We start from the raw sequence: 27,104 nt of genomic DNA, 5'->3' as shown, positions 1-27,104 counted from the left end.
CTGATGAAGTGAGCTGTAGCTCACGAAAGCTTACGCTCAAATACATTTGTTAGTCTCTAAGGTGCCACAAGTCCTCCTTTTCTCCTTACAGTGTATATGGTAAACCCATTGTTTCATGGTCTGTGTGTGTGTATATCAGTCTCCTCTGTATTTTCCACCAAATGCATCCGATGAAGTGGGCTGTAGCTCACGAAAGCTTACGCTCAAATACATTTGTTAGTCTCTAAGGTGCCACAAGTCCTCCTTTTCTCCTTACAGTGTATATGGTAAACCCATTGTTTCATGGTCTGTGTGTGTGTATATCAGTCTCCTCTGTATTTTCCACCAAATGCATCCGATGAAGTGGGCTGTAGCTCACGAAAGCTTACGCTCAAATACATTTGTTAGTCTCTAAGGTGCCACAAGTCCTCCTTTTCTCCTTACAGTGTATATGGTAAACCCATTGTTTCATGGTCTGTGTGTGTGTATATCAGTCTCCTCTGTATTTTCCACCAAATGCATCCGATGAAGTGGGCTGTAGCTCACGAAAGCTTACGCTCAAATACATTTGTTAGTCTCTAAGGTGCCACAAGTCCTCCTTTTCTCCTTACAGTGTATATGGTAAACCCATTGTTTCATGGTCTGTGTGTGTGTATATCAGTCTCCTCTGTATTTTCCACCAAATGCATCCGATGAAGTGGGCTGTAGCTCACGAAAGCTTACGCTCAAATACATTTGTTAGTCTCTAAGGTGCCACAAGTCCTCCTTTTCTCCTTACAGTGTATATGGTAAACCCATTGTTTCATGGTCTGTGTGTGTGTATATCAGTCTCTCCTCTGTATTTTCCACCAAATGCATCCGATGAAGTGGGCTGTAGCTCACGAAAGCTTACGCTCAAATACATTTGTTAGTCTCTAAGGTGCCACAAGTCCTCCTTTTCTCCTTACAGTGTATATGGTAAACCCATTGTTTCATGGTCTGTGTGTGTGTATATCAGTCTCTCCTCTGTATTTTCCACCAAATGCATCCGATGAAGTGGGCTGTAGCTCACGAAAGCTTACGCTCAAATACATTTGTTAGTCTCTAAGGTGCCACAAGTCCTCCTGTTCTTTCTGTGTTTACGGACTCCCGCTTAGGGAGTGCGAGGAGCCTGTTGTCCCACCTGCTCTGCGAGCCGGACGAATGCAGAGGAGGCCACGTGCAAAGCAGTTAAGCCTTCGCCGAGGTTGTCAGCAGACAGCAGCTGCCCACGCCCAGGCCGGTTTCACCCGCCCCGGAACGCTGGGCGCGGGCTCCCGTTCCCAGCCGGAGCGGAGGGAGCGCGGCGGCCCCCCAGCATGGCGGCGGCGGCGGGCCTGGTGTTCCAGTTCCGCGACGCCCGCTGGCTGCCGGACCCGGTGCTGGGGCCCAGCCCGGCCGTGCGCACGCCGCAGCCCGTGCCGCTAGTGATCGATAACGGCTCGTTCCAGGCGCGGGCGGGCTGGGCCTGTCCGGACCCCGAGGTGCCCGGGGAGCCGCTGCTCCGATTCCGCTCGCTAGCGGCCCGGAGCCGGGGGGCCCGGGGCGGGGCTGGCGCCGAGACCCAGGTGGGCAACGACCTGGGCAGCCCCGAGCCGCTGCGCTGGCTCCTCCGCTCGCCCTTCGACCGCAACGTGCCCGTGCAGCTGGAGCTGCAGGAGCTGCTGTTCGACCACGTCTTCCAGCGCCTGGGCGTCTCCTCGCAGGTGCCGCCCGGGGGGCAGGCTCGGGACGTGGGGAGACCGAGGAGGGATCTGGAACCTGGGCCGCGGGGAAGAGCGGGGACGGGAGGGCGCTAGGCCCGGGGAAGGGGGTGGGGGATGGACCAGGTGGAACCCAGCGGGGAATGGGGGCTGGAGTCTGAGCAGAGGGGTGAGGGGCCTGGCTTGGGATGGCTGTGGGAAGGAGGATCCAGGAGGAGCAGAAGTGGAGAAGAGTTTCTGCTAGCACTGTTCGGGAAGGCGGGCGGGGGAGGTAGATCGACACTGGGTATTGACTGGGGGGGTCGGGATGGGAAGGGTGAAGAGCTCGGGGTGGGACAGAGTTTGTGGCTGAGCAATAATGGAGGGAAATGGGGGCGTTCTCAGGTAAAGCTACTGGTGGGGTGAGACGGCCGAGGTACAGAGAACAGAGTATGTGTTACGGTAGGAAATCCCAAGACGCTTCTAGCTTTCTCTTTAGGGGGCTGTGTTCTGATTGTGCCCAGTGTCTTGGGTTCTGGGTTGTAAAACGAAGCTGTCCAGTCCATCCTGCACTGAGAACTGCACCAGGAGTGGGGCGTTGACTTCTGGGAGGCTCTGCAGAGTTCTTGTTGCAGGACCTTGGTTGAGAACAAGTTGTTTAGAGCCAGCCTTTAGGAAAGAGATTTGGGGGTTTAGCTGAGTGACTATCCCTCCTTGACCTAGTTGTCTGTCTTATATATCAGACTGTATTTTGTTTGTAGAGCCCTTTACCATATTGTGTGTGTAAAAAAAAAAAAAAAAAAAAAAAAATCCAGCCCCTTTAAGCCTTGGGTAAAGCTTTCAAAGGAGCCTATATCCCACTCACAATTAGATTCCTAACTGCCTGAATCCATTTTGGAAATGGGAGTTGGGATCCTAAGTCACTTAGATGCATTAAAAATTTCCCTTTTCTTCCTAAGATTAGGACCCAGCCCATTACTCTCTACTAGTTGAAGTAATGGTGGAATTTATAGGGTAGACAGGGTTCAGGTATTTTTATTACTTTGTCACTTAATCCTGACTTTTATAGTAATCTATTAAAAAAATGTATACCAGTCATTGCTCCAAGCTATTGCTGGTACCCATAAGTATTTGCATTATGCTCCTTTAGTAGGGCTGAGGAAGACTAACAAATGAAATGTACTTTCACTCTTTATCTGCATATATCTTTTAAGCTGTATATGCAAAATAACTAGAAATGAGAAAAGATTTGTCTGTTCAGTATGTGTTGATCACATGAACATCATAATTCTCTTATTATCATCTCTGTCCCATTGTTCTGCTGTAGGGTTGTGTTGACCATCCAATCGTTTTAACAGAAGCAGTGTGCAATCCTCTGTATTCGAGGCAAATGATGTCAGAGCTGCTGTTTGAATGTTACCAGGTCCCAAAGGTTTCATATGGAGTGGACAGTATGTACAGCTTCCACCACAACAGAAGGCAGGACTGGCCTTGCAACAGTCTGATAGTGTCTTCAGGTTATCAGTGCACGCACGTTTTGCCAGTCTTAGAGGGCAGGTGAGTGACACTCTAGCACAGGTTTCTACAAAGTGACGCACAGCGGCTCTTATTTTGAATACAGAAGTGCAGGCAGCAGATACAACAGGTTCCCTCAGTGTGTGTCTTGCTCCAAACAGATGCTGGGACCTGAACTCTTTGCAGGCTAAAATGTATATTAAAGACAAGAAAGGATGGGTGCGGTCAACCTTCCAATAGCAAGATTTTGGCTCTAATATACTTGAATGCTGGGGTGAAGTGTACTCTTTGTGGAATACACACAATGCATTTCTTTATTGTTACAGTGCATAAATCCATGTTTCTAAAATAAAGGGGTAAGATAATCTTTTTACTAGTAAAATAACAGACAGTAGAAAAGGTACATACATTGTGTTTAATGTGATTGTTCAGACAGTCAAAAAGGCTGGGTCAGACTTGTGAAGCCTTCACCTGGGCTTTGCCATACTGATCAGACCATTGATCCATGCATTCCAGTATTCTTCCTTCAGTAAGTGGTCCTGTAGCCTATACTTGATGCTTCAGGGAAAGGCAAACTTTCTTCACATGATGCACATGGCCAGTTGTGCAGTGCTGTACAGGGAAGGGAGCTTTCTCTAGCAGTCAATTTACTCCATGAAGTAGGAAAATTTGAGCTTCTATTAGCTGGCATAGCTAGACATATTGTTTTTCACAAAATAGGCTAGTTCAATGTTTTTCAACCAGGGGAACACATACCACTGGGGGTATGCAGAGGTCTTCTAGGGGGGTAGTAACTCCTTTAGATCAGTGTTTCTCAATCTGAGGGTTGCAACCCCCAGGGGGATCACAGGATGGACTTAGAGGGTCGCAAGTGTAGGGCCAGCCCTAGGGGGTGGCAAGCAGGGCAGTTGTCTGGGGTGCCACATAACAGGGGCCCCCGTAAAACTAAGTTACGTGCTTCGGCGCCGGGCGGCAGGGCTCCATCTTCAGGATGGCTCACAAGTGAAAAACAGGCTTAAGTATCTCACTGAAATGTAAGTGGAATATAAATATTGTAATCAGTTTCTTTTATAATTATATGGTGCAAATGATGATAAAGTAAGTAATTTTTCAGTAATAGTGTGCTGAGACACTTTTTTGTATTTTTGTCAGATTTTTGTAAGCAAGTAGTTTTTAAGGGAGGTGAAACTTGGGGTACACAAGACAAATCAAACTCCTGAAAGGGGTACAGTAGTCTGGAAAGGTTGAGAGCCACTGGTCTAGTGGAGGTGACTGCAGAATCCATGGCCACAGAGGTTCAAGCTGATTGTACGCTGGGGGAAGAGTAATCCACTGTGACCAAGTATTTCTTTTTGGTGTTAATTGTGTGTTATATGCTCTGTTGATGATCTCCTGCGACTCTTATATTCAAACATTTCTTAATCAACTTTTCCCCTTTCCAGTATTTTCCCCTGCCTTTTTTTTAAAGGAGCTGAAACTAATGTGATTGTAGCTGTTTTGAGTCCCATTGCTTTAGAAGTGTTGTGATCCTATGGGATTTCCAGATCTCAGTAGGCACAGACATTTTTTGTGTCCAGTCATCTTTGATATTTTCCCTTCTGTAAAGCCAGTTCTAGACCTTTTCTGTCCCCCCGCTCCCCGACCTCCCAAAAACCCAGCAAACCAAAACAACCTGACAGTAGGGGCTTTTTGCAAACAAAAAATGAAACTTACAAAGCTTTTTGAATAGTGCCTCTAGTTGATGGTGTTGGGGGGTAGCAAAGGTGTTGGATCTGCTATGTATTTGCCTACTTATTTATAATCAATATTATTTCCCTTGCGATTTAAAAGAGATGTTTTATTCTGTGAAGTTCTGGACTTCTCTAGTTTCCTTTGTCTGCCTTTTTTGTATTGCGTTAGATTGGATGCTAAAAACTGCAAACGTATCAATCTTGGTGGATGCCAGGCAGCTGTGTATCTTCAGCGCCTTCTGCAGCTGAAATACCCTGGGCATTTTGCTGCCATCACTCTCAGCCGAATGGAGGAAATACTGCATGAACACAGCTATATTGCAGAGGATTATCTAGAAGGTAAGGCTGGGTTTTAATTTTAATTCAAGCTTGATCCTGTCCTCTATCTCATTGTCAGGTCGACAGGATTCTCCTTTTATTGAGATTCTGACAGTCTTCATATATAAAGCAGTTAAGCCTTCATGACTTCCTCTCCATTAGTCCAGCTTGTAGCACATATGGGACAACAGTTTCACAGCAGTCCATAAAATAGAGAGAATTTAAAGTAATGTTAATAAAGATAAAACTCGTGCTATTTTAAAAACATTTTGTTAGTTTAAAATCCTTCTGTTACTAATAACTGGCATTATTTCAAATGGGTACATATTTTAAAATCAAATTTTCCTTTTTATCATTTCTTTATTGCTAGCATTGGGTGAAAATAGACTGGTCAGCTTCACTTCTTTTTCTGATCTGGTTCGTTCTCTGCTTCTCATGTATCCATAATACATTTCTATCATGTTAGGGCTACTAGCATTTCAGAGAATGCATCTGATACACAAAATCTTCCAAAGGGGCCCTAAAATGTAGTGGCTAAGCTAGGAATCACTCTAGGCATCTTGCAAAGAAGGATACGTTCAAAGAATGGGTATTTTCTAGAAGAATTTTATTTATATATTTTTGTGTTTAAAAAGTACTACTTCACGAAAAAATCCTGCGCAGTAAAAGAGTCTGCAAGGGCCTGTAGAAATACAGGGAGACATGCAACCTGGGCAGAAGGACTTCAAGAATGAGTTAGGGCCCTGTTCACCACTCCTCTATTTCATGCTTTTTGCATTCTGGAGATCAGAGTGCAGCGAGACAGACTGGAAGACACTTGATCTGAGTATGCAATCTAATGCTCTCGCATTCAGTAGGTGCTACTCTGAGGGGACAGCTAACAGGGAACAATGGTTGGCTAGGCAGTAGGAAAGGGTCCCAAACTAGATTGCTGCTTCTTACCATGTTCTTTAATGTGAGAACTCCCAGAACGGGGTATGGACAAGGTAAAGTGTCAGCCTGGCAAATAGATTATTTGCATTCAAAATATTCCCACAGAGCTGCAGAAGTGGAGGTCGCCTGAGTACTATGAGAGCAATGTGCACAAGATGCAGCTGCCCTTCTCCAGCAAACTCCTCGGTAGCACCCTGACATCGGAGGAGAAGCAGGAGAGGCGGCAGCAGCAGCTACGTAGGCTCCAAGAGCTTAATGCCCGCCGGCGGGAGGAGAAACTGCAGCTTGACCAAGAGAGGCTGGACAGATTGCTCTATGTGCAGGTAGTTATAGAAGATGAGTTTGCCGTGTGTGTGGGGGTGGAGGGTACTGCTCTCAGAGCTCTAATGACCTGGGAATGTTTCCAGAATGGCACTGTTTTACATACAGCACATTGAAGACTTAGCAGTTACCCTGTTAAGGCAGCAAGTCTGCATCACAGCAGATGGAATTGTGTTATGATCTATAGCAGCCAAGGGGAAATGTCCAGTGCCTTCCCCTGGAATTTTCAATAGGACCACTGCAACCACTGCCTACTTAATGGTGGGATTTCTCTGCAGGAACTGCTAGAAGATGGTCAGATGGATCAGTTTCACAAAGCTTTGGTTGAACTGAACATGGACTCTGCTGAGGAACTGCAGTCATACATCCACAAGCTGAGTCTGGCCATTGAACAAACCAAACAGAAGATCATACAGGCAGAAGTCAGCATTGAAGTGGATGTTGTGGATAGCAAACCAGAGGTGCGACACTGAAGCCAGGTTATTTCTGTTACTACATGTAATGCACTCAAAATTACATATCCTGAGAGTGTGTCTGTTCCCTAGACTATTCTTATGGCTGAACGGTTCTTCCCTTTAGCAACCTGTAACTCCCTATTGATTTGACTACTGCTGCCCTGCCCCAGTGCCACTCCTCTTCCCACCTGGCTATGAGTACGTCTGGAGCTGGCTTTGTGGTTTTGTCTGAAATTTACAACCCTTGCTACGTTCAGCACTCAGTATCCTCACGCATCTCTTGGGTGTCTGTTTAGATTTATACTCCAATACAAAAATCAGATCAGCCATCCTGATACTTAGTTAAACTGTACAATTATCTGGGATGCACATGTTTCCCTGGTTCCCCCCCAGAGCCGATTAGGAGGGTGGGGGAAGGAGAAAGTACCTTCATTGGGATTGGGGCAAGAGCAGTCAGAGGGGATGAATGTTTTCCTTTCCTTCTTTTTAACACCTGCTCTAAGCAGCACCTATAACTTAGTATCGTTATACAATGTATCCCCATAGCACCACCTTCTCCCCTCCTACTTTGTACTCCTGACACAGGACTCGGCCAAACTCTACCCATAAAAAAATTTAGGAACAATGTATTTTTCAATTTTTGAAATATAAGTAAAAATGTCCATCCCATGTTCTGGGTACCTTCACATAATGAATTTCCACAGTAATATCAACATGGACTGCTCATCCCACTCACAAATAAATGCACGTCAACAGACATAATAAGAATCAGGCCCCTCCAACCAGATCTAAAGTGTTGGGTCTTACACTGTGCCTGGAAGGTTAACAAATCTGGGCTATTTTGGACCAAGTTCCAAAAGTTGAGGCATTGTTATGGAGAGCACCTTGTTCTAACTCCTTATTGGTACTGAGGGTGCTCCATCCCAAGCACCTTTGCTGATTTCTACTGTGGCAGCATGGCACGGGCACAGAAGTAGACCCAAGTGACCAAACCACTTAGGACTGTACAGGTTGAAACTAACTAACTATTTGAATTCTACCCAGAAACTTATTGGCAGCCGATGCAGATCCCAGAGCACTGGTGTGAGACTCCAAGTAATTGGCAAGCCACCTTCTACACTAGCTTTAATTTGGGAGTGGTTTCATAATGAAGTCCCAATTAGAGCATGTTGCAGCAATCAGATGTTGAGGTGATCAAAGCATGGCAAATTTGTGGCACAGTCCCTGCATCAGAGAGAAGAATCTCACTCTTCTCACCATGTACGGATGAAAAAGTGATCTTGACTGTCACTGCTACCTGCCCACCCAAGACCAACCCAGAATCTACCAATATAAAGATGGCACAGCTGGTGGCTGCACTTCCTCAGTTAGGGGTGCTGATAGGAGCTTCACTGATTCCTCTGGCTGACTTTTTTCCTAACCCACTAATACTCTGTCTTCTCCAGACTGACTCTCAACCTGCTAGCCCTCATCTGAGCTCCAAATTCGAGAGAGTTGGTTATTTCTTTACTACACCATACAGGTCAGACATGACAGAGATGTAGAGCTGGGTGTCATTGCCATACTGAACACTTCAGTCCATGTTCCTTCGTTAATCCTGCCAACGGTGGTGCTCGTTGAACAGGAAGGATGATAAAATAGACTCCTGTGATACTCTGAGAAGGCCTGGGGATGGGGCCCAATTGCCCCCAAAATCTACTCAGAAAGATTGGAATGGAGAGCCTGTCTACCCTAAGGGAATAAAAGCCAGGATTCAGGGGTGGTTAATTACATTGTGTACCATGTGCTGTGCCTGTGGCCACATTTTCCTATCTTTTGCTACTTTCTTCCCTCTTGGGTATTTGTCTTATTTTGTCTTTTAAAAGAAACTTAAACATTTAACAGACCTTCAACTAACAGCATCCATCTAAAATTAACTCTTCCCAAAAACATGGGATGTCATTTAAGACTTTTGAGCAAGAGCTTTTTCTGTTTGATTCCTCTCTTCCCATTTTAAAAAGGGAATGAGGGGATTTGTTAACATACTCAGACCATTTAAAACGTAACTTTTTTCCCTTTGTTTGCTCAGTGTTTCAAAATAGCCTGTTCGGTGTACGACGGGCAAAGTCAAGACCTCTACAACAAACAGTAATTTGGGTTTGGGGTTTGTTGCAGAAGTAAATGAGGTAATTTAAAAAGTTACCCTAAAAATCTTGCCCAGTTCTCAAGAGTGCTCTAGGATCATGGCTAAAGGTATCATTGCTCAGCAAAGAGCTTTGAAGCTATGACCATCCCTATGTCTGACAGAATGTCCTTGTGGCCTTTCTGGCACAACACACACAGACTGTTGCTTGTCTGAAACTAGGCAACTCCAAGACTCATGTGGCAGCTGTGTAGCCAGTAAGTGTTTGTTTTCCAGACCCACACAAACAAGGTGAGGAATTTTGGTAATTATAGAGCAGTTAAAATCTGGTTCATTTCCAGTTCTTTTAACTGATCTTAAAAACCTATTTAAATAAGATTTAATGTAGGCTTTGGATAGCAGAGACCCTTTCTTCTAAAAGGCTAATTCAGGGGGATGGGTGGTCAGCCTGTTGAATAGGAGGCTTAATGTGTGAGTTGGCATCTTGATCAGGAGTTAAAGGGCTTTATGGAATTTATTCCACGTGTATGTATATATAATATTGTTCCCTGTTTTCTCTTCAGTGACTGAGAATTTTTAACGCTTGTGTAAGCATATTGCAGAGATGAGTTTTCAGGCAGCAGGGCAGGATCAGGCTAACAGGCCATTGTTTCATCAGAATCCCAGCCTGTTATAGACTTGGCACATCAGAGCTAAGGTCACTGAAATAACTGATCCTCTTGGTTTCCTTTCCTAGACCCTGGACCTGGACCCTTTGAGCAGTGAACAGTCCCTGGAGGATGTGGAAAGCATTCATGAGTTTGAGCCTTTGTTTGCTGAGGAACAGCCTGAAGTTGAAAAGCCAGTTACCACAGTGGAGGTTTGACTCTTTATAATCTTTCCTTGCTTCATAGGGCTCGCCTTACCAGTCGAGACCAATTGTCCAGTGGGTCTACTGTCCTAGCTAAATAGCAGCCAATGCTGGATGCATTAGAGAGAGGTTTCTCGTCCACTGGAACGTTATACTATGGAGGAAACTTCTTCACAACCACAGTTGATCAGTTATATTCTGGTGCATGAGGATTGATGGTCCTTGCGCTTTTTTGTCCTAGCTAATGTAGCTGCTCATACTTATTCAAAAAGTGTGATCATGCTTTGAAACTTACTGTTTGCCTCTGCAGCCACAATTAAATAATAGAGGCGTACTAGAACTTTGCATGTTTCAGCTGACTGATTTGAGACTGATGTGCAGCCAAGAAACTAAATAAATGAAAAGACTGATCTTTTTTTCTCCTCACTAAGGTTTATCTTTTTAATGGAGTAATGTTTTACATCTTGTAAGAGGCTCTTAAACAATGGTTCATTAGAAAGAAATATTAAATGTGTGAAAAATAGAATTGATGGTTGTCCTCTTGCGGTCAGCTTGATACATTGCACAGATGCTTTAATTTCATTCTCCATGAAGATGTCCTTCAAGCAAGTGAGACTTGGCTGCTAGTATTGCAGCTGACTGGGCTTCTTGCTACCAGTTTAACCCTGTCCACACTAGAAACACAAACGTGCTAGCAACGGCAGTATGTCAATGTAGCTTTTGCTAGCAGGGTTCTGGCATTGTTTCCCTCAACAACATAGGGAGGGATTTTTTTTTTTCCCCTGAGAAATTTTAATATAAAATGAAGCTAACAGGCTGTTAGCCTATGTCAGGTTTGGTCTATAGCACAGTTCTGCTGGCAGCTTCGTCAGATAAAAGTCCCTATTGACAGTGATGAGGCAAACAGTGCTAAAGCTCTATGAACACGGCTCTGTTACCAGTGACTTTAGCCATATCTGAAAAGGGCAAACAACCTTGCTTAGCTGATTTCTACAATAGAATCTGGCTCAATGGCATGGATGGGGACAAACCCAGTCACAACAGGCTAGATCGCAGCTCCAGCCTATGTCTCTATTATGCGCTTGTCTGCATTAGCCTTGTTTTTTTATTTGACTGTTACTGCCACTGATGGTAGCAGCAGTGAGAACACTAGTATAGACAAGGCCCCAGTGGAGGTTTTAACAAAGTAACGTGACTTCTAACCTTGCTTAGGGCAGGCCTACGTGACACGGTGGCTTAAAAGTATGGTCAACCATTAGTGCCTTGGAGCTCAAATTGTAACAGTAAGAAAAAGGTCTAGTATAGATGCAGCCTGTTTGGGCTGAAGCCTGGTTTTATAACATGATTTGGCCCTGCTCACACTGGCTGGCCAAACCATGTTACAACCTGGCTTGCCCAGAACTGTACTGAAAGCGTGATTGTCAACCTCTGCCCTGTGTAGCTGGTGCCTTTGTAATCCATTTAAGCAGCAGTCTGCTGGGAAAATAGGAAATGGAAAGGAAAACGAAGCACATAATAATTCATGGATTACAACACTGATGTTGCCTGAGGGTCCCTTCTGGTTTGTCTGTCCCTAAAATCTCAGGGTTTCATCAAGGATCAGGAAGGGATTTCCTCTCCCGTAATCTGGGTTCTTTTTGTCTCCTTCTGAAGCATCAGAGATGGCCAGAGCTGGGGCACTGGATGGGGACGACCAGTGCTCTCAGGTGGTACTGAGCATTCTCTTTCTCGGGTGCTTGGCTGGCTAGTTCTTGTTCATGTGCTCCAGGTCTGACTGATTGCTATACATGACCTGTTGGAGGGTAGGGGGAGGCAAGGTGGGGTTGCCATCTTCAGCCTGGGATGCAGGTCTCTTGCCAGGATAATTGGAGTATACCTTACTTAATTCCCTGCCACTGCAAAAACCTCAAATTTGGTGTACCTCAGTACATGCTGTTCTCGCTCTGTGGCACATAATAGTTTAGTCTTCTGAGGGCTGTAATACCTTGGTCTAATTTCAGTTGGAGATCAGAATAAATCTGGGTGTCCTTTCTGGGCTTAAATTCTATTACTCTCACTCTGACACTATAGTCACCCAACATGATTAAAACACACTTTGGCCTTACAATGTCGATAGAACGGAACCATGATTCAACTGTATTGACTATGTTCTACAGACCTGCAAGGCTTAAGCCCTATTGCACTGTAGGAACACAGGTAAAACATGAGTTAGTCCTATCTATGCTGCCAAGTCAAACTGTGTGTGAACTGTCAGGGCAGTGGTGTATTGGAATCAGATCCTGCAACATAGTAGTTAAGGAGGCATACTTTCAGGGAGGGGAAAACATAGTGGGAAAAGAGAGAGGTAATATTTAATGTTTTATATTTAAAGCCCGTGTTTAACCTGGCAGAGTACCACCAGCTTTTTCTTGGTACGGAGAGAATCAGGGTTCCAGAAATTCTCTTCCAACCCTCTCTGATAGGAGAAGAGCAGGCGGGCATAGCAGAAACCATGCAGTACGTCCTGGACAGGTGAGTTAGCAAAACGGCTTGCGCTTTGCTTTGCGGAAATGGAATTAACTCCTTTAGCCTAAACTGAAAACATATTAGGGGCCCAATCCCACTAAAATTCATTTTGGTCTGGGCATTTAACTCCCTTAAGCTCGTCTGAAAATCCTCATCTTAGTTTTGAATTTCAGCTCTCACAGTTTGGGTCAAAACAGCTGCTTGCTTGACAGCACAGGTATTCAAATCCTCTTTTCTTTTGCTGGCCTTGGAGCATTGTGGATCAATTATGTGGCCTTTGTGTTCTGGATTGAATCGTTAGTGACCAAGTCACAGTCCTGTGCTAGCCTAAGTAGATACAGATGCCAACAATAGCCCCTTGTAGGAATCTGAATCATGACACTACGACCTGGAGTGGTTCAGGATTAGGATAGTCCAGGGGCTTGCATATCCGTGTAGAGGGACACTAAGTGGATGCCCAGCCTGACCTAGAGCCCTAATTGATTTATTTTTATCAGCACTGAGTCACCCCACAAATGTAGGACCAGAAAAATAATCTGAGAAAAGTTCTAGCCCTACATAAAGGACTGTGGATTGAAATCACTATAAACAGAATTCTGGTAATGTAGGATTGTGATTCTAACGTGGGAACCAGCAGAGGAACTGTTTTAATGACTTATAGATTCATAGATACTAAGGTCAGAAGGGACCATTCTGATCATCTAGTCCGACCTCCTGCCCAGCGCAGGCCACAGAATCTCACCCACCCACTCCTATGAAAAACCTCACCTATGTCTGAGCTATTGAAGTCCTCAAATCGTGGTTTAAAGACTTGGTTGAGGGAGCAGAGAAGCCTCCCTCAAGTGACCCGTGCCCCATGCTACAGAGGAAGGCAAAAAACCTCCAGGGCCTCTCCAATCTGCCCTGGAGGAAAATTCCTTCCCGACCCCAAATATGGCAATCAGCTAAACCCTGAGCATATGGGCAAGATTCACCAGCCAGATACTACAGAAAATTCTTTCCTGAGTAACTCAGATCCCATCCATCTAATATCCCATCTCAGGGGATTAGTCCTATTTACCTTGAATATTTAAAGATCAATTACTTACCAAAATCACATTATCCCATCATACCATCTCCTCCATAAACTTATTGAGTAGAATCTTAAAACCAGATAGATCTTTTGCCCCCATTGCTTCCCTTGGAAGGCTATTCCAAAACTTCACTCCTCTGATCGTTAGAAACCTTCGTCTGATTTCAAGTCTAAACTTCCTGGTGGCTAGTTTATACCCGTTTGTTCTTGTGTCCACATTGGTGCGGAGCTTAAATAATTCCTTTCCCTCTCCTGTATTTATCCCTCTGATATATTTATAGAGAGCAATCATATCTTCCCTCAACCTTCTTTTAGTTAGGCTAAACAAGCCAAGCTCCTTAAGTCTCCTTTCATAAGACAAATTTTCCATTCCTCGGATCATCCTAGTAGCCCTTCTCTGTACCTGCTCCAGTTTGAATTCATCCTTTTTAAACATGGGAGACCAGAACTGCACACAGTATTCTAGGTGAGGTCTCACCAGTGCCTTGTATAATGGTACTAAAACCTCCTTATCCCTGCTGGAAATGCCTCTCCTGATGCATCCCAAAACCGCATTAGCTTTTTTCACGGCCATATCACATTGGCAGCTCATAGTCATCCTATGATCAACCAATACTCCAAGGTCCTTCTCCTCTTCTGTTACTTCTAATTGATGCGTCCCCAACTTATAACTAAAATTCTTATTAATCCCTAAATGCATAACCTTACGCTTCTCACTATTAAATTTCATCCTATTAGTATTACTCCAGTTTACAAGGTCATCCAGATCCTCCTGTATAGTATCCCGATCCTTCTCCGAATTGGCAATACCTCCCAGCTTTGTATCATCTGCAAACTTTATTAGCACACTCCCACTTTTTGTGCCAAGGTCAGTAATAAAAAGATTAAATAAGATTGGTCCCAAAACCGATCCCTGAGGAACTCCACTGGTAACCTCCCTCCAACCTGACAGTTCGCCTTCCAGTAGGACCCGTTGCAGTCTCCCCTTTAACCAATTCCTTATCCACCTTTTGATGTTCATATTGATCCCCATCTTCTCCAATTTAACTAATAATTCCCCATGTGGCACGGTATCAAATGCCTTATTGAAATCTAGGTAAATTAGATCCACTGCATTTCCTTTATCTAAAAAATCTGTTACCTTTCAAAAAAGGAGATTAGGTTGGTTTGGCACGATTGACCTTTTGTAAAACCATGTTGTATTTTGTCCCATTTACCATTGACTTCAATGTCCTTAACTAATTTCTCCTTCAAAATTTTTTCCAGGACCTTGCATACTACAGATGTCAAACTAACTGGCCTAAGTTACCCGGATCACTTTTTTTTTTCCTTTCTTAAAAATAGGAACTATGTTACCAATTCTCCAATCATTTGGTACTACTCTTGAGTTTACAGATTCATTAAAAATTCTTGCTAATGGGCTTGCAATTTCAGGTGCCAATTCCTTTAATATTCTTGGATGAAGATTATCTGGGCCCCACGATTTAGTCCCATTAAGCTGTTTCAGTTTCGCTTCTACCTCAGATATGGTAATATCCACCTCCATATCCTCATTCCCATTTGTCATGCTACCATTATCCCTAAGATCCTCTTTAGCCTTATTAAAGATGAGGCAAAGTATTTGTTTAGATATTGGGCCATGCCTAGATTATCTTTAACCTCCACTCCATCCTCAGTGTTAAGCGGCCCCACTTCTTCCTTTTTAGTTTTCTTCTTATTTATATGGCTATAGAACCTTTTACTATTGGTTTTAATTCTCTTTGCAAGGTCCAACTCCACTGGACTTTTAGCCTGTCTCACTTTATCCCTACATGTTCTGACCTCAATTAGGTAGCTTTCCTTGCTGATCCCTCCCATCTTCCATTCCCTGTATGCTTTCTGCTTCTTCTTAATCACCTCTCTAAGATGCTTGCTCATCCAGCTTGGTCTACAACTCCTTCCTATGAATTTTTTCCCCTTTCTTGGGATACAGGCTTCTGATAGCTTCTGCAGCTTTGATTTAAAGTAATCCCAGGCCTCCTCTACCTTTAGATCCATAAGTTCTTCAGTCCAATCCACTTCCCTAACTAATTTCCTTAATTTTTGAAAGTCAAAAATCTTTTGAAATCAAAAACCCTAGTTGCAGATTTATTTTTGTTAATCCTTCCATTCAGTTTGAACTGAATTAGCTCATGATCACTTGAGCCAAGATTGTCCCCTACAACCATTTCTTCTATGAGGTCCTCGCTACTCACCAAAATTAAATCTAAAATGGCATCCCCTCTAGTCGGTTCAGCAACTATTTGATGAAGGAATCCATCAGCTATCGCATCTAGGAAAATCTGAGCCCTATTATTATTACTAGCACTGGTCTTCCAGTCTATATCTGGGAAGTTAAAGTCTCCCATGATCATGCAGTTTCCATTAGTATTTACTTTATTAAAAACATTAAAAAGGGCTCTATCCATATCCAAATTAGATCCCGGAGGTCTATAGTACACCCCAAGCACTATCGTAGGAGAGGCTTTACTAGTTATCTTCCCCAATGTAATTTTTGCCCAGACGGACTCTGTCTTGTCCATTGCATCGCTTCTTATTTCTTTACATTCTACCTCATCATTGATATACAATGCTACTCCACCACCTTTACCTTTGTTTCTGTCTTTTCTAAACAGCACATACCCTTCAATACCTGTAGTCCAGTCATGACTACTATTCCACCATGTTTCTGTTATCCCTATAATATCTGGTTTCACTTCCTGCACCAGTAGCTCTAGTTCCTCCATTTTGTTACCTAGGCTCCTCGCATTGGTGTACAAACATCTTAATTTTTGCTGTTTGGCCTCGCTCACATTTTGTACCCTATTAGGCACAATCATTCTACAGCCAGTATAACCTATTAGACTAGTATCCACACCGCCCTCGCTCCTTATATACATTCTCCTACCCATGGCTGTATCCTTTCTTACTTCGTCGTCTTCCCTCTCAATGCTAAAATCTGGCATGGAGATTTCCTGGACACCTCCCAACCATCTCCCCCAAATTCCTAGTTTAAAGCTCTCTTTATCAGTTGTGCCAGCCTTGACCCTAGAAGTCTATTTCCTTCCCTACTCAGATGAAGTCCATCCCGAGAGAACTGTCCTCTATCTGAACGCCTCCCAGTGGCCATACATCCCAAAGCCCTCCTTATAGCACCACTGCCTAAGCCATCTGTTGACGGTCATAATCTTGTCACACCTTTGTTGCTCTTCTCTAGGAACAGGAAGGATCCCGCTAAAGATCACCTGAGCCTCAATTTCCTTAAGCGTCTTCCCCAGCCTAGCATAGTCTCCCTTAATACTTTCCAGCGAGAATCTACCCGTATCATTTGTTCCCACATGAAGGATAATTAGGGGATTCTTTCCGGCTCCCTTTAGGATCCTTTTCAACCTCAGGTCTACATCCCGTATCTTAGCACCCGGAAGACAGCACACCCTTCTATTCTCTGGATCAGCTCTAGTTACAGGCCGGTCTATTCTTCTCAATAAAGAGTCCCCTATCACATAGACCTGCCTTTTTCTGGTGACAGTGCTATTCTCCAGTCTCTCCCCTGTTCCCTCTGGCTGCAAGTTCTTTCCATTCCTATTTTCCCTTATAATCCTCTTCAACCCATCCTGTATCCTCCTGGGGCTCATATTTGGTGTAGTCTCCCTTGACTCTTCCGCTTTTCCTATAGGACTAGCCTCTCTTCTCTTCTTCCTTACCCTTCCACCTTCAACAAGTACCTGCTGAGCCCCTTCTTCATTTTCCAACTCTGCAAACCTGTTCCTAAGCTCTATTTCTCCTTCACTAGCCCGTCTTTTCCTCTGCCTGGTTCTTTTAGTCACGTGCTTCCACTGACCACTTTTCTCACCCAGTCTCCCCTCAAAATTCCCCAGCCCTGCTTCCATCTGTAAGTCTGAGCTTTTCCCTTCAGATACCTCATATCTTTGCTCCATCATCTGCTCAAACCCCTTCCTAAACTCAACCAGACTTTCCACCTGCATCTCCAAACCTCATATCTTTTCCTCCATCAGCTCTATCAGATGGCATTTCATGCAGAAAAAACTCTTACAGGTCCCCCCTCCAGGATCATGTACATACCACAGCTTCCACATCCAGTCATCCTCAATGTGTCTTCCACTATAGGAGTCACTCCCACAGCTGCCTCCGTATCTGTCATCGCCTTCCCACCTAAGTCCTGTTAATCTGGGAAACACAAGCCACACCAAAAAGATCACCCCCCGCAGCAAAAGCAAACCCCAAACAAGCACCACAATACAAACTCTTCCAACAGAACTCCCACTCAAACTCCCCTGTTTACAGCTCTGTTTGCTGGCTCCTGTGCCACTGCAGCTATCTGTGCCGCTGGCTGGCTTCCTTTATAGGCCCTCTAGTCAGAAAAGCCCCGCCCCCTAATCAGACACAGACACAGACACAGACACACACACACACACACACACACACACACACACACACACACACACACACACACACACACACACACACACACACACACACAAATACTAAAAATACAAAACCAAGTACAAATACCTTCTCTTCCAGCAGAACTCCCACTCAAACTCCCCTGTTTACAGCTCTGTTTGCTAGCTCCTATGCCGCTGCACCTGTCTGACTTCATCTGCTACCTCAGCGAACTTCTGGCAGTCTACAGAAAACAAATATGAGCATCACGTGTGGTATTCATGAAGCAAGGACTGTCGGCTTAAGTCCAAAGAAATCTCGCTTGATGTTGAGGTGGCAATATTCTTCTCCATAGCTATTGACTCGTTGCAGTGAGATGCTCCCGAAGTTGAAGCATTGGTTTTCTTCCGGCAGGTATCCAAAGGAGCAACAGGCTTTACTTGTCCAGAATGTCTTCCTCACTGGTGGAAATACAATGTACCCTGGACTGAAAGCCAGAATCCAGAAGGAGCTACTTGAAATGAGGCCATTCCAGTCTTCTTTTCAGGTGCGGTATTGGCTGTGAAAATGCACAAGCTCACAGTGTATTCAGTTTAAAAAAAAAAAAAAAAAAAAAAAAAAGCAAGGCATGCATAAGAGCAGTGTGAGGTGAAATCCAAGTCTCTTGTATGGTTTTGTAATGACACTTGCAAGGTCCTTCCTACCCATCTCAAAACAACTTGCCCAGCTTTTCCCACAGCCTGCCATTTCTTTTTAAATAGCAGACTGGTCTATAGACAGTATAAAATGACTGATGTAATCATAGTCTATTTGTTTAATATCTGTTGCTTTGCAATTTGATGACTCTACATAGCACTGGCCTTCATATGACTGACCAGCACAGAAACATGGATGCAGCCATGTTTTTGGCAGTTGTAATAAGGGTTACTATTGAATGCCACTCGCTATCTTTCTCTATATTAACCACCTTTGGGGTGGCTTTCTCCTAATCACCTAATCCCCTTATTTGCTGCTGCACTCTGTGTAGTTCTGCTGTACATATCTGAAGGTGAATTTGGGGCTGCTAGCTTCCTCACAGCAATGTAGTGCCAGCTTTTGGTGTTCCTACTTCTTTACTCTTTGATTTCTTGACAGTCTCTTCCTTTCTCTCTTTTTCTACTCAGCAACCTCTCTTGCCCATGTCTTCCCATCTGGCCTACCCTGCCACCCATGAGGTGACACTCCCTGTTAGTGCAGTACATCCAACATGCTTGCATTGCTATTCCCAGCTGCACTGTAGCCCCATATAGCTGGATGTTGGCTTTCAAGGAGTGGGAGATAAGTGCTTGGAACACAATCAAGTAGGTTCCCAGCTATTTGATTATATTAAATGCAGGATCATGGTAGCCAATAAGTCAGGTAGAATAAGTTGGCAGTTCTTAAACTGTGTTCTGGAAAGCATTGTGCTGGGTTTTCTGGTTTCCTGCTGCTGATGGGGGGGAAAAAAAACCCCACCAAATAAAAAACTAAGCACCCTATAAGTACTTCCTTACTTTTCCTTATTAAGCAATTATTGTAGTTGCTGCACGGATGTTATGTGATCATATATGGAAAGGGAGGTGTCAACACAATGATCTTCCCAGTAAGATGTGATCCATGCTGTAGAAGCCCCTGCCATAAATTCTTCATTTTAACATTGATATCTCTTGAATCAGTGGTGGTGCTGGGAATCTCTAAGAAAAGGGCAATGTCAGTGGAAGAAGATACAGTGCAAGCTTCTCCAGTACAGCACTCCTTACTCTTCATCTGCAGTTCTTCTCTGCTGTTCTAGTCCTAGGTTGCCAGACCGTTCTGCCAATGCACTTAACCTGTGCTGCCCCACCACTATTGTTCTAACCTGGGACTTCCACTTGTTCTGAATCCCGTGGTGGGATTTTTGATGTACATAATACAGAGGTCCACTAAACCCACTGGGGATTTGTCTTCAAGATCCAAAGAACAATACTTTGACCCCCATGACTTCCAGGGCATTGAGTGGGATTGGCTCAAACTCTTAAACATAATGTATGGAATATTGCAGTATGTAGACTCGATTTTGTGAAGTAAGTTAAGGGGCTACTCTCTCCCAGAGTCTCTCTTGTTTTTGGGGCTCACCTACATTGTCAGACCTCTTCTTTGTGCTTTCTAGGTTCACCTTGCTTCCAATCCCATTCTGGATGCTTGGTATGGAGCTAGGGATTGGGCACTGGAATATGTGAACCATGAAGAAGGCTGGATAACCCGAAAAGATTATGAAGAAAAAGGGGGCGAATACCTCAAGGAGCACTGTGCTTCAAATGTCTGGGTCCCCATTCGCCTTCCAAAGCAGGCTCCACGGACAACTGAAGCTCTAGCACCCACTAAAGTACTGGCGGCTAGTGTAGGCAATCCTTGTGACCTGGCATAGCAGAGAGATTTTGACCACATACCCAGGGTTAAAGTGACTGAATGCCAAGCAAGGGAATAGTTGCTACCCTGGACAGTAAACTCATCATGGACTGCAGGCTGGAGCCTAGCACAGAGCCTTTAGCACCTTGGGTAGCAAGTTTCTCTTGAACAATCAGGAGGGGGAGCTGTTCTGTCTCTAGTGCAGCAGCTGGCCTTGTCATAGCACTGTAACATGGAAGCTTTCGGCAGCTCCCTATCTGATGTTGCCTGCCCAGAATATGGGACTATGCATCCATTCGATGAGGAATCAAGCAAGAGGATGAATACAGAAGATAAATATTTCAGATGAAAAACACGATCAACCTCTTGGAATTTGAGTTCTATTATAGATGTTTTATAGAATTTATTCAAATAAAAACATTTTTTTACTTTTTTGATGCTGTTTTATTAAATGACTTATTCTATAAGCAAGATATATAATGTAGCAGTCCAGCAGGGGTCTCTCTTGCCCATTATAGTATGAGTGGTTTGTAAGAAAACTTGCACACTTCCTTGGTATTGGAGAACAGAAAGCTGGGCTGATGCAGTGGCTTTAATCCTTGTTGGTTTGACCATCGATTCTTGTTTCCTCCTCCCACCCTCCAAATAAGTAAAATTTTGAATTGGTAGCCATAATTGGCTTTTATTAATCCTTTGTTTTAATCACTGTCCCCTTTAGGAGTGGGGCCACTTGTGCTAATTGCAGTTGAAGTATAAAGAGATCTCCTGGCCTAAAGACCTTACAATCTGATGGGCTTGCCAGATCCTTAACTATACCTAGGATCCGGGGAGGGGGAGGTGCAGGTCAGAGTGGCCCCTTGACCGATCGATAGTTCTGAGGCAATAGGCCTGAGAGATGTGATTGGTTCTCCTCCCCTCCTCTCACAGAGTCTGCCCCTGTTGTGGAATACCAGTTTAAGACCATCTTGCTGTGCCTATGGGTTTTAGAGCAATCTGAAAGTTAAGAGCTCCTAATATATTGATTTTGACATTGGGAACCCCTTGATCAAATGACCCCACCTTTGCACCATAAGCTCTTCTCTGGCCCAATAGTCTTCTGTGCATGTAGATCTGAAGTCAGCAGTTTACTGGGGAGTGGAGGCCTGTATCTGAGGAAGCCCTGGACCAAACAACCCCAACTTGCACCATGAATTCTACCACAGTCCTAATGTGGCATAGCAATATTGTGGTGGCATGGTCGTGCCACCACAGTTAAGGTTAAACCAGGATTTCCACTGTAATGGGGAGGAAAAGGTTGGCCAAAATTGTCTTGCGTAACATAGATCACTTAAACTTTATTGTAGTTTGTGCACGGCTTGGGGTTTTGTTTTTTTCCCATACCTGTGGGATACAGCCAATAGCAATCAAGGTTTGCTGTGATCGCTTTAAAGAAGGGATGTGACTAAAAAATTTCTAGTGTCTGACATTTCCTTCAGACCTCCCTTTTCACAAGAAGTAGAGCACATAGGGGGCTGAATGGTGTGACCTTTGGTAGGTGTAGATAACTTGACAAATTTCAGCTATACAAATTGATGTCTTGACTGACAGTATCTTCCTGCTATGTTAGCCAATAGTGACCTTAAACCAATCCTTAGAGTAGAAAACTTTCTATGAGGGTGCTTTTCTTGATGCTCAGAACCTATTTTGATGATGCTGGCATTGAGAGTCACAGCCACTTGCTCTTTTGTTCATACAATCCTATTGATAAGGGTGAGGAGCCTGCAGCATAATTACATTACCCTAATGTTGTTGCTTATTAGAGTCTTACTTCTCTTTGCTGTTTTCCTTGACCATGCTTCTGAAGTAATGAATGAGCGTGCATGTGTCTTAGAGCACTTTGGAATATCAGCTCTTAACTCAGAAGCTTTGCTCTTAGGGCAGCATTTCCAGAAGAAGCCTCTGCAGAATGCAGACAGCGAGAAACTAGTGCACACAACACAGGTTCTAAGAAAACTGCCACACACAGGACTCAGACTCAGTATGTGGGTGCTGCTCACCAGGTTGAGCAACAACGGTGCAGCACCTTGAGCCACCCACTTACTATCAGGCTGCCTGTAAACTGTCTTGGAACAGAGCCCCAGTCCTGCTGCACCAGTGCAAATTACTTCCTCTGGCTTGTCGGCTTGACTTGAACCTCATTTTACCCCCTGCCTAACGTGTGGAGTATTGCTTTCCCAAAGGACAGTGGGTGCCAAAGACTAGCTGAGATCAATCCCAAGCAGGTAATAGTTTGGGGAGGATCAGGACCATAGTTTGAGCTCCAGGATAAGTTTTTGTTTTTTTTTGTTTGTTTTTTTTAAAGGGGGGGGGGACCTGTAAAATTTTAATGTCTTGCTAGTTTGGGAGATGTGGGGATGGGGGTATATCTTAGGAACCCCTTGTTCAAGTGAAATCACATTTGGACCATTGATCTGGGACCCTGAGAAGGCACATCAGTTTTCAAAACAATCAGAGGCAGCATGTGGATTTCAGAGAATTTAGAAAAGTCAGCTGTTAAATAGCAAACTAGTATCAGCCTTACCTGTAGTGATGCTACTCTCCCACTATAATGAAGTAGAGGTGAAAGGTGGAGCATCCCTTAGCTGTTCATTCATTTTTGACAGCCCCCTAGCTATGGGGGCAGCACAGCTCTTCGCTGAAATACTTAAATAATAGTGAGAATTCATTTAGGCTCCTCAAGACTGAAGTAATAAAAGACTAGCTATGCTGAATGTTCCAGCTATTGTCTGTGGCTTAATTTGAGCAACACAATTAGTGTGATGGAACCAGAGATGCCAGATCAGCTGCTCAAAGAGTAAAATTGTATAATGCCCCAAAATAGAAACTATTGATTTGTCACTTTACATAATCACTAGTTGTAGTATCCAATGAGAACTCAGAGGGATGGAATGCAATCATTGGCTGCTAAAAATGCATGCCAACCTATGGATGTTGTATGGGTGAGATTTTCAAAGTCTCTGAAAGGTTTTGAAGGCCTTCATTAATTATAATGGGAATTAGGCATACAAATCCTCTAGGGCTCTCAGAAAATTTGAGGCTGTAACTGGGCTTTGTGCCAGGTGGGACTAAAAGATGCAAACTGTGGAGGGATCAGGCCCACAGGTAAAGGGTTTTTAGCTTGGTTTTGGGTTGTGTAATAGGTAGTAAGAATGCATTGGTGTTGTGGGTGCTGCCGCATACTCTGGTTTGAAGTGGTTTCCCCCATATACAGGGTTTACAGTTTGGTTCAATAGCTGTCAGCACTCCCACTATACAAATTGTTCGAGAGCCCCTGTAAGAGTGACTTAGACCCAGTAAAAAGCCCTGTGTCTTAACTGCAAAAAAAATCTATCTGCAGCTCCTATGTGTTACCTGTAGGCTTGTGTAGCAAGTACAAAGTGATGTTCAAGGCAGCCTTCCACAGGGGATTTCTCACAAGTGCCCATTACTAAATAGCAAATGTCTTACAGTCTTTAATGTGCTTATCCTCACAACCTCCCTGTAAGCTAGGGAAGCACTATTTTATCCCTATTTGACAGAAGGGGAATTGAGGCACAGTTGCCTTTAACACGTGAATTCACAGCAACATACAACTCTGTTAAATTAATGGTGTGTTATCACCTCTTTCAGGTGAAAGAACGCAAAGACACAAATTACCACTTTGTGATAAGCTAGGTAAGCTCAGTCTGCTCTTTAATCTGAAAGAGGCAATCTTCAACTGGGTTCCACCTTTCACAGAGTTGCTTAGATTTATTCTGAGTGGAAACCGCACATCACTGGGAAGCCCTGGAGACTGAGAACATACGCCACTTGTTTAAATGTCCCAGGTTTCAGTTTGAGGTGCAGGCAGGTTTGTTTTTAGTGTTTGTGGCTTCTTACACTCCCTGTCCCAACATGTTTCATGTTAGTCTGTATTCGCAAAAAGAAAAGGAGTACTTGTGGCACCTTAGAGACTAACAAATGTATTAGAGCATAAGCTTTCGTGAGCTACAGCTCACTTCATCCTGTCCCAACATAACTCTAATGTTGTGACTCATTCTCAGTCTCCACCAAAGCAGCCCAAGATCAGAACTCTTTGCTCCAATTAACAATCTGTGAAACATGTAAGGTGCTGTATAAGCGAGCTGTCCAGAGAAATGGAAAGACACCTGTGAATTATCACTGCCCTCAAGGTTAGAATGCAGGACCCTCCCTCCCAGAGAGAGGTACAATGGTCCTGTGACAACCCTTGTGAAGGCAGAGAGTCAGAAATGGGGCTGAAGGAGAAGTGCATGAAAAGTTGGGAAGGCAAATGGTGCAATGGATTTTCCCCTGTAATATTACTATCTATCTTCCCATAGGTTCTATGCATGACAACCTGAGAGACCTACTATCCTGGGTCTTGCCCTTCATTCTCACGTGCCACCTCTCTTCTCTTTTGTGTGAAATAATAGTCGAGACCCTAAAAGTTCAGCTTAGAGAAGAATTTCCTTTCAGAGACGTAAAATGCTCTAATCCCTCCTTACCTAGCATAGCAGGTATTCTGCAGACTGGCTCTTGCTCCCTTTTCAGGTGCTTGGCTACTTACATTCAGCTGGTACACAGCTCTCCTCCTCCTTCACATGCCCAGCACTGGCTGTCTTAGGCAGCATTATGTTAAGTTATTTTTATGGTAAATGTTCTTTTTTACGGTCTTTTTTTCTTGAACACTGATATTAGGGGGCGGTTTACCTTTCAGCGCGCTGTGTGGTTGAATGAGCAGGGCACTAGACTGAAAGTCAGGAGATCTGAATTCTGCTCCTGTCTCTGTCTTGTTATATACATGATGATAGATGAGAAGCTATTTGCTTTGGGATCTTGGGCAAGTCACTGCACTCTTCTGTGCCTTAGTTTCCCCCATCTGAAAACAAAAAAAGAACTAATTTCTTAGATTGTAAGGGAATGGTGTTTTTTGCTCTGTGTTTGTACAGCACTTAGCACAATATGGCGCTCATCCATGGCTGGAGTGCCTAGGCACTATGATAATATAAATAGTCACCTTTGTAAACTGCTTTGAGATTGAAGCATCATGTGATAAGTCATTCATAGCCAACTGCAGGCCAGACAGGATTATTAAAAGTTGGCTTTTCCCTTTCTAGACTCAGACACAATGTACCAGCAGTACCTCCCTCTTCGTCTACCATTTTCTTTAGCAGCGTAGGGCAGTGTCTGCTTCATTTATTGTTCAACTTACTGAAATGACTCTCTGACGCCGTCTATGTTTATGTGTAAGTGGAAGCAATCAGAAAGAAGAGTCCATTCAAAAAGAACCCAACCCACCCATGAAATTCAAACCCCCTTCTTCAAAAGGGCTGGCTGAATGGACAAGCATTGCAGCATGCCAGAAAAATGTGGCTTGGTTCAGGCCAAGCTCTGTCACGGTGAATTCAATGGAGGAGAGTTCTCTCTTGAGCACACCCAGGCTCCCGGTATTCAAATGCAATTAGCTAGTATGCCTCTGGTAGATGACGTACAGGGAGAGAGGCAGCCTGTAATATAACCAGAGCTCTAACCATGCATGGGCTTTGTTGTTCAAAATAAAGATCTTCCACAGGATTTGGAAACAGATGCGTGAGTCAGTGCATCCTAGAGAGCATTGGTGTCATGAGAGAAACCTGGCTTGGCAAGACACCAGGGCTCCTCTGGACTTCTAGGGAAGCTTTTCACCGTGACAGAGGGCTTCTGGTTCTTTTCCTCCTCCCCCTGCTCTCCAGGCTACCCACCTCTCCCTGTTTATCCTGTATCTCTCCCTATCCAAACTGCTAAATGAACAACCAGGTATAGATTTTTCTCTTAATGGCCTGGAAGGCTGAGGATTCTCTACCTGAATACCCCGGCGTCTGGTAGGAGGCAGCACACACAGGACAACTAGAAAAGCATAGCTGTGGGACCTAAGGACAACCTCGGATTCCCACCAAAGCTTTTAATGTACAGAGACTCAGTTCTTGAGTGTGTTTTCCCCATGGCTGTTAAAGGGGACCTGCAATAAAGGGGGAAGAGGTAGGGTCTGGGGTTTATTTTGTTACTTCATGATTCATAATGGTAATGGCAGCCTCAGTCCTGGTGGTTTTCTTGGTGCTTGTTTTTTACATTTAAAAAAAAAATTAGGAATGTCATGGCTGGTCTTCTCTGCTTTTGCTGGGAGATTGTTAGGGGCTCTCCAATGTGTATTGGAGCAACAGCAGCCTTTAATTGAAAAGGGAAGGGACCTTGACTAACATTTTCTTCTAGTTGGTTGCAGGGCATTTGAGTTAAGTCTGTACAGTCAAAAAGCAAGTGCTTCTCTACACACTGTTTTCAGGACTTCAGCTCTCCCCTTAGAATGAAATATAGTTAAATCAGAGCAATGCCCTAATGTTGACTGAGTTATACATGTATAGCCTATAGCTGTACATCTACCCATGTCTAAAAGGATTAGTTACATGGGTACAAAAACAGTATGTAGATCAGCCTTTAGAGGTTTTACTTCCTTGGTATTTGTAATATTAATCCTACCAGTTCTCCAGTCATTCACAGAGTCATCCAGAGTAAACAACACCTACATTCCTCATCTGAAGAGCGTTTCCCCCCCCCCCCAAAGGAATTCTCAAGCTGCTTTTATCCATCATGTAGAAGCAAGAAAGGGCATAAATTCAGGTGTGTTTTTTTCCCTTTGCAAATCACCTTTATCCCCATAAGGCAGTTGAGCAGGGAGGTCTCCTCAGTGTTACAGGCAGTAGTTGAAACACTTGACCCATCAT

The 27,104-nt window shown here is 44.1% G+C and overlaps 1 protein-coding gene across 1 annotated transcript; it reads left to right on the top strand.

The window, feature by feature from the left end:
* Nucleotides 1-1,077: 1,077 nt before the first annotated feature.
* On the top strand, nucleotides 1,078-20,761 carry ACTR5 (actin related protein 5). Its single transcript, XM_038370073.2, has 9 exons — nucleotides 1,078-1,703; nucleotides 3,007-3,236; nucleotides 5,094-5,263; nucleotides 6,281-6,498; nucleotides 6,775-6,957; nucleotides 9,810-9,932; nucleotides 12,295-12,434; nucleotides 18,337-18,469; nucleotides 20,090-20,761. Exons 1-9 carry the CDS (start codon nucleotides 1,317-1,319, stop codon nucleotides 20,345-20,347), a joined length of 1,842 nt encoding a protein of 613 aa, XP_038226001.1. The 5' UTR covers nucleotides 1,078-1,316; the 3' UTR covers nucleotides 20,348-20,761.
* The last annotated feature ends 6,343 nt before the right edge of the window (nucleotides 20,762-27,104 follow it).

The sequence above is a fragment of the Dermochelys coriacea genome, chromosome 13 (assembly GCF_009764565.3).
Source record: "Dermochelys coriacea isolate rDerCor1 chromosome 13, rDerCor1.pri.v4, whole genome shotgun sequence".
Lineage (NCBI taxonomy): Eukaryota > Metazoa > Chordata > Testudines > Dermochelyidae > Dermochelys > Dermochelys coriacea.
This window is presented reverse-complemented; position numbering and strand designations above follow the sequence as displayed.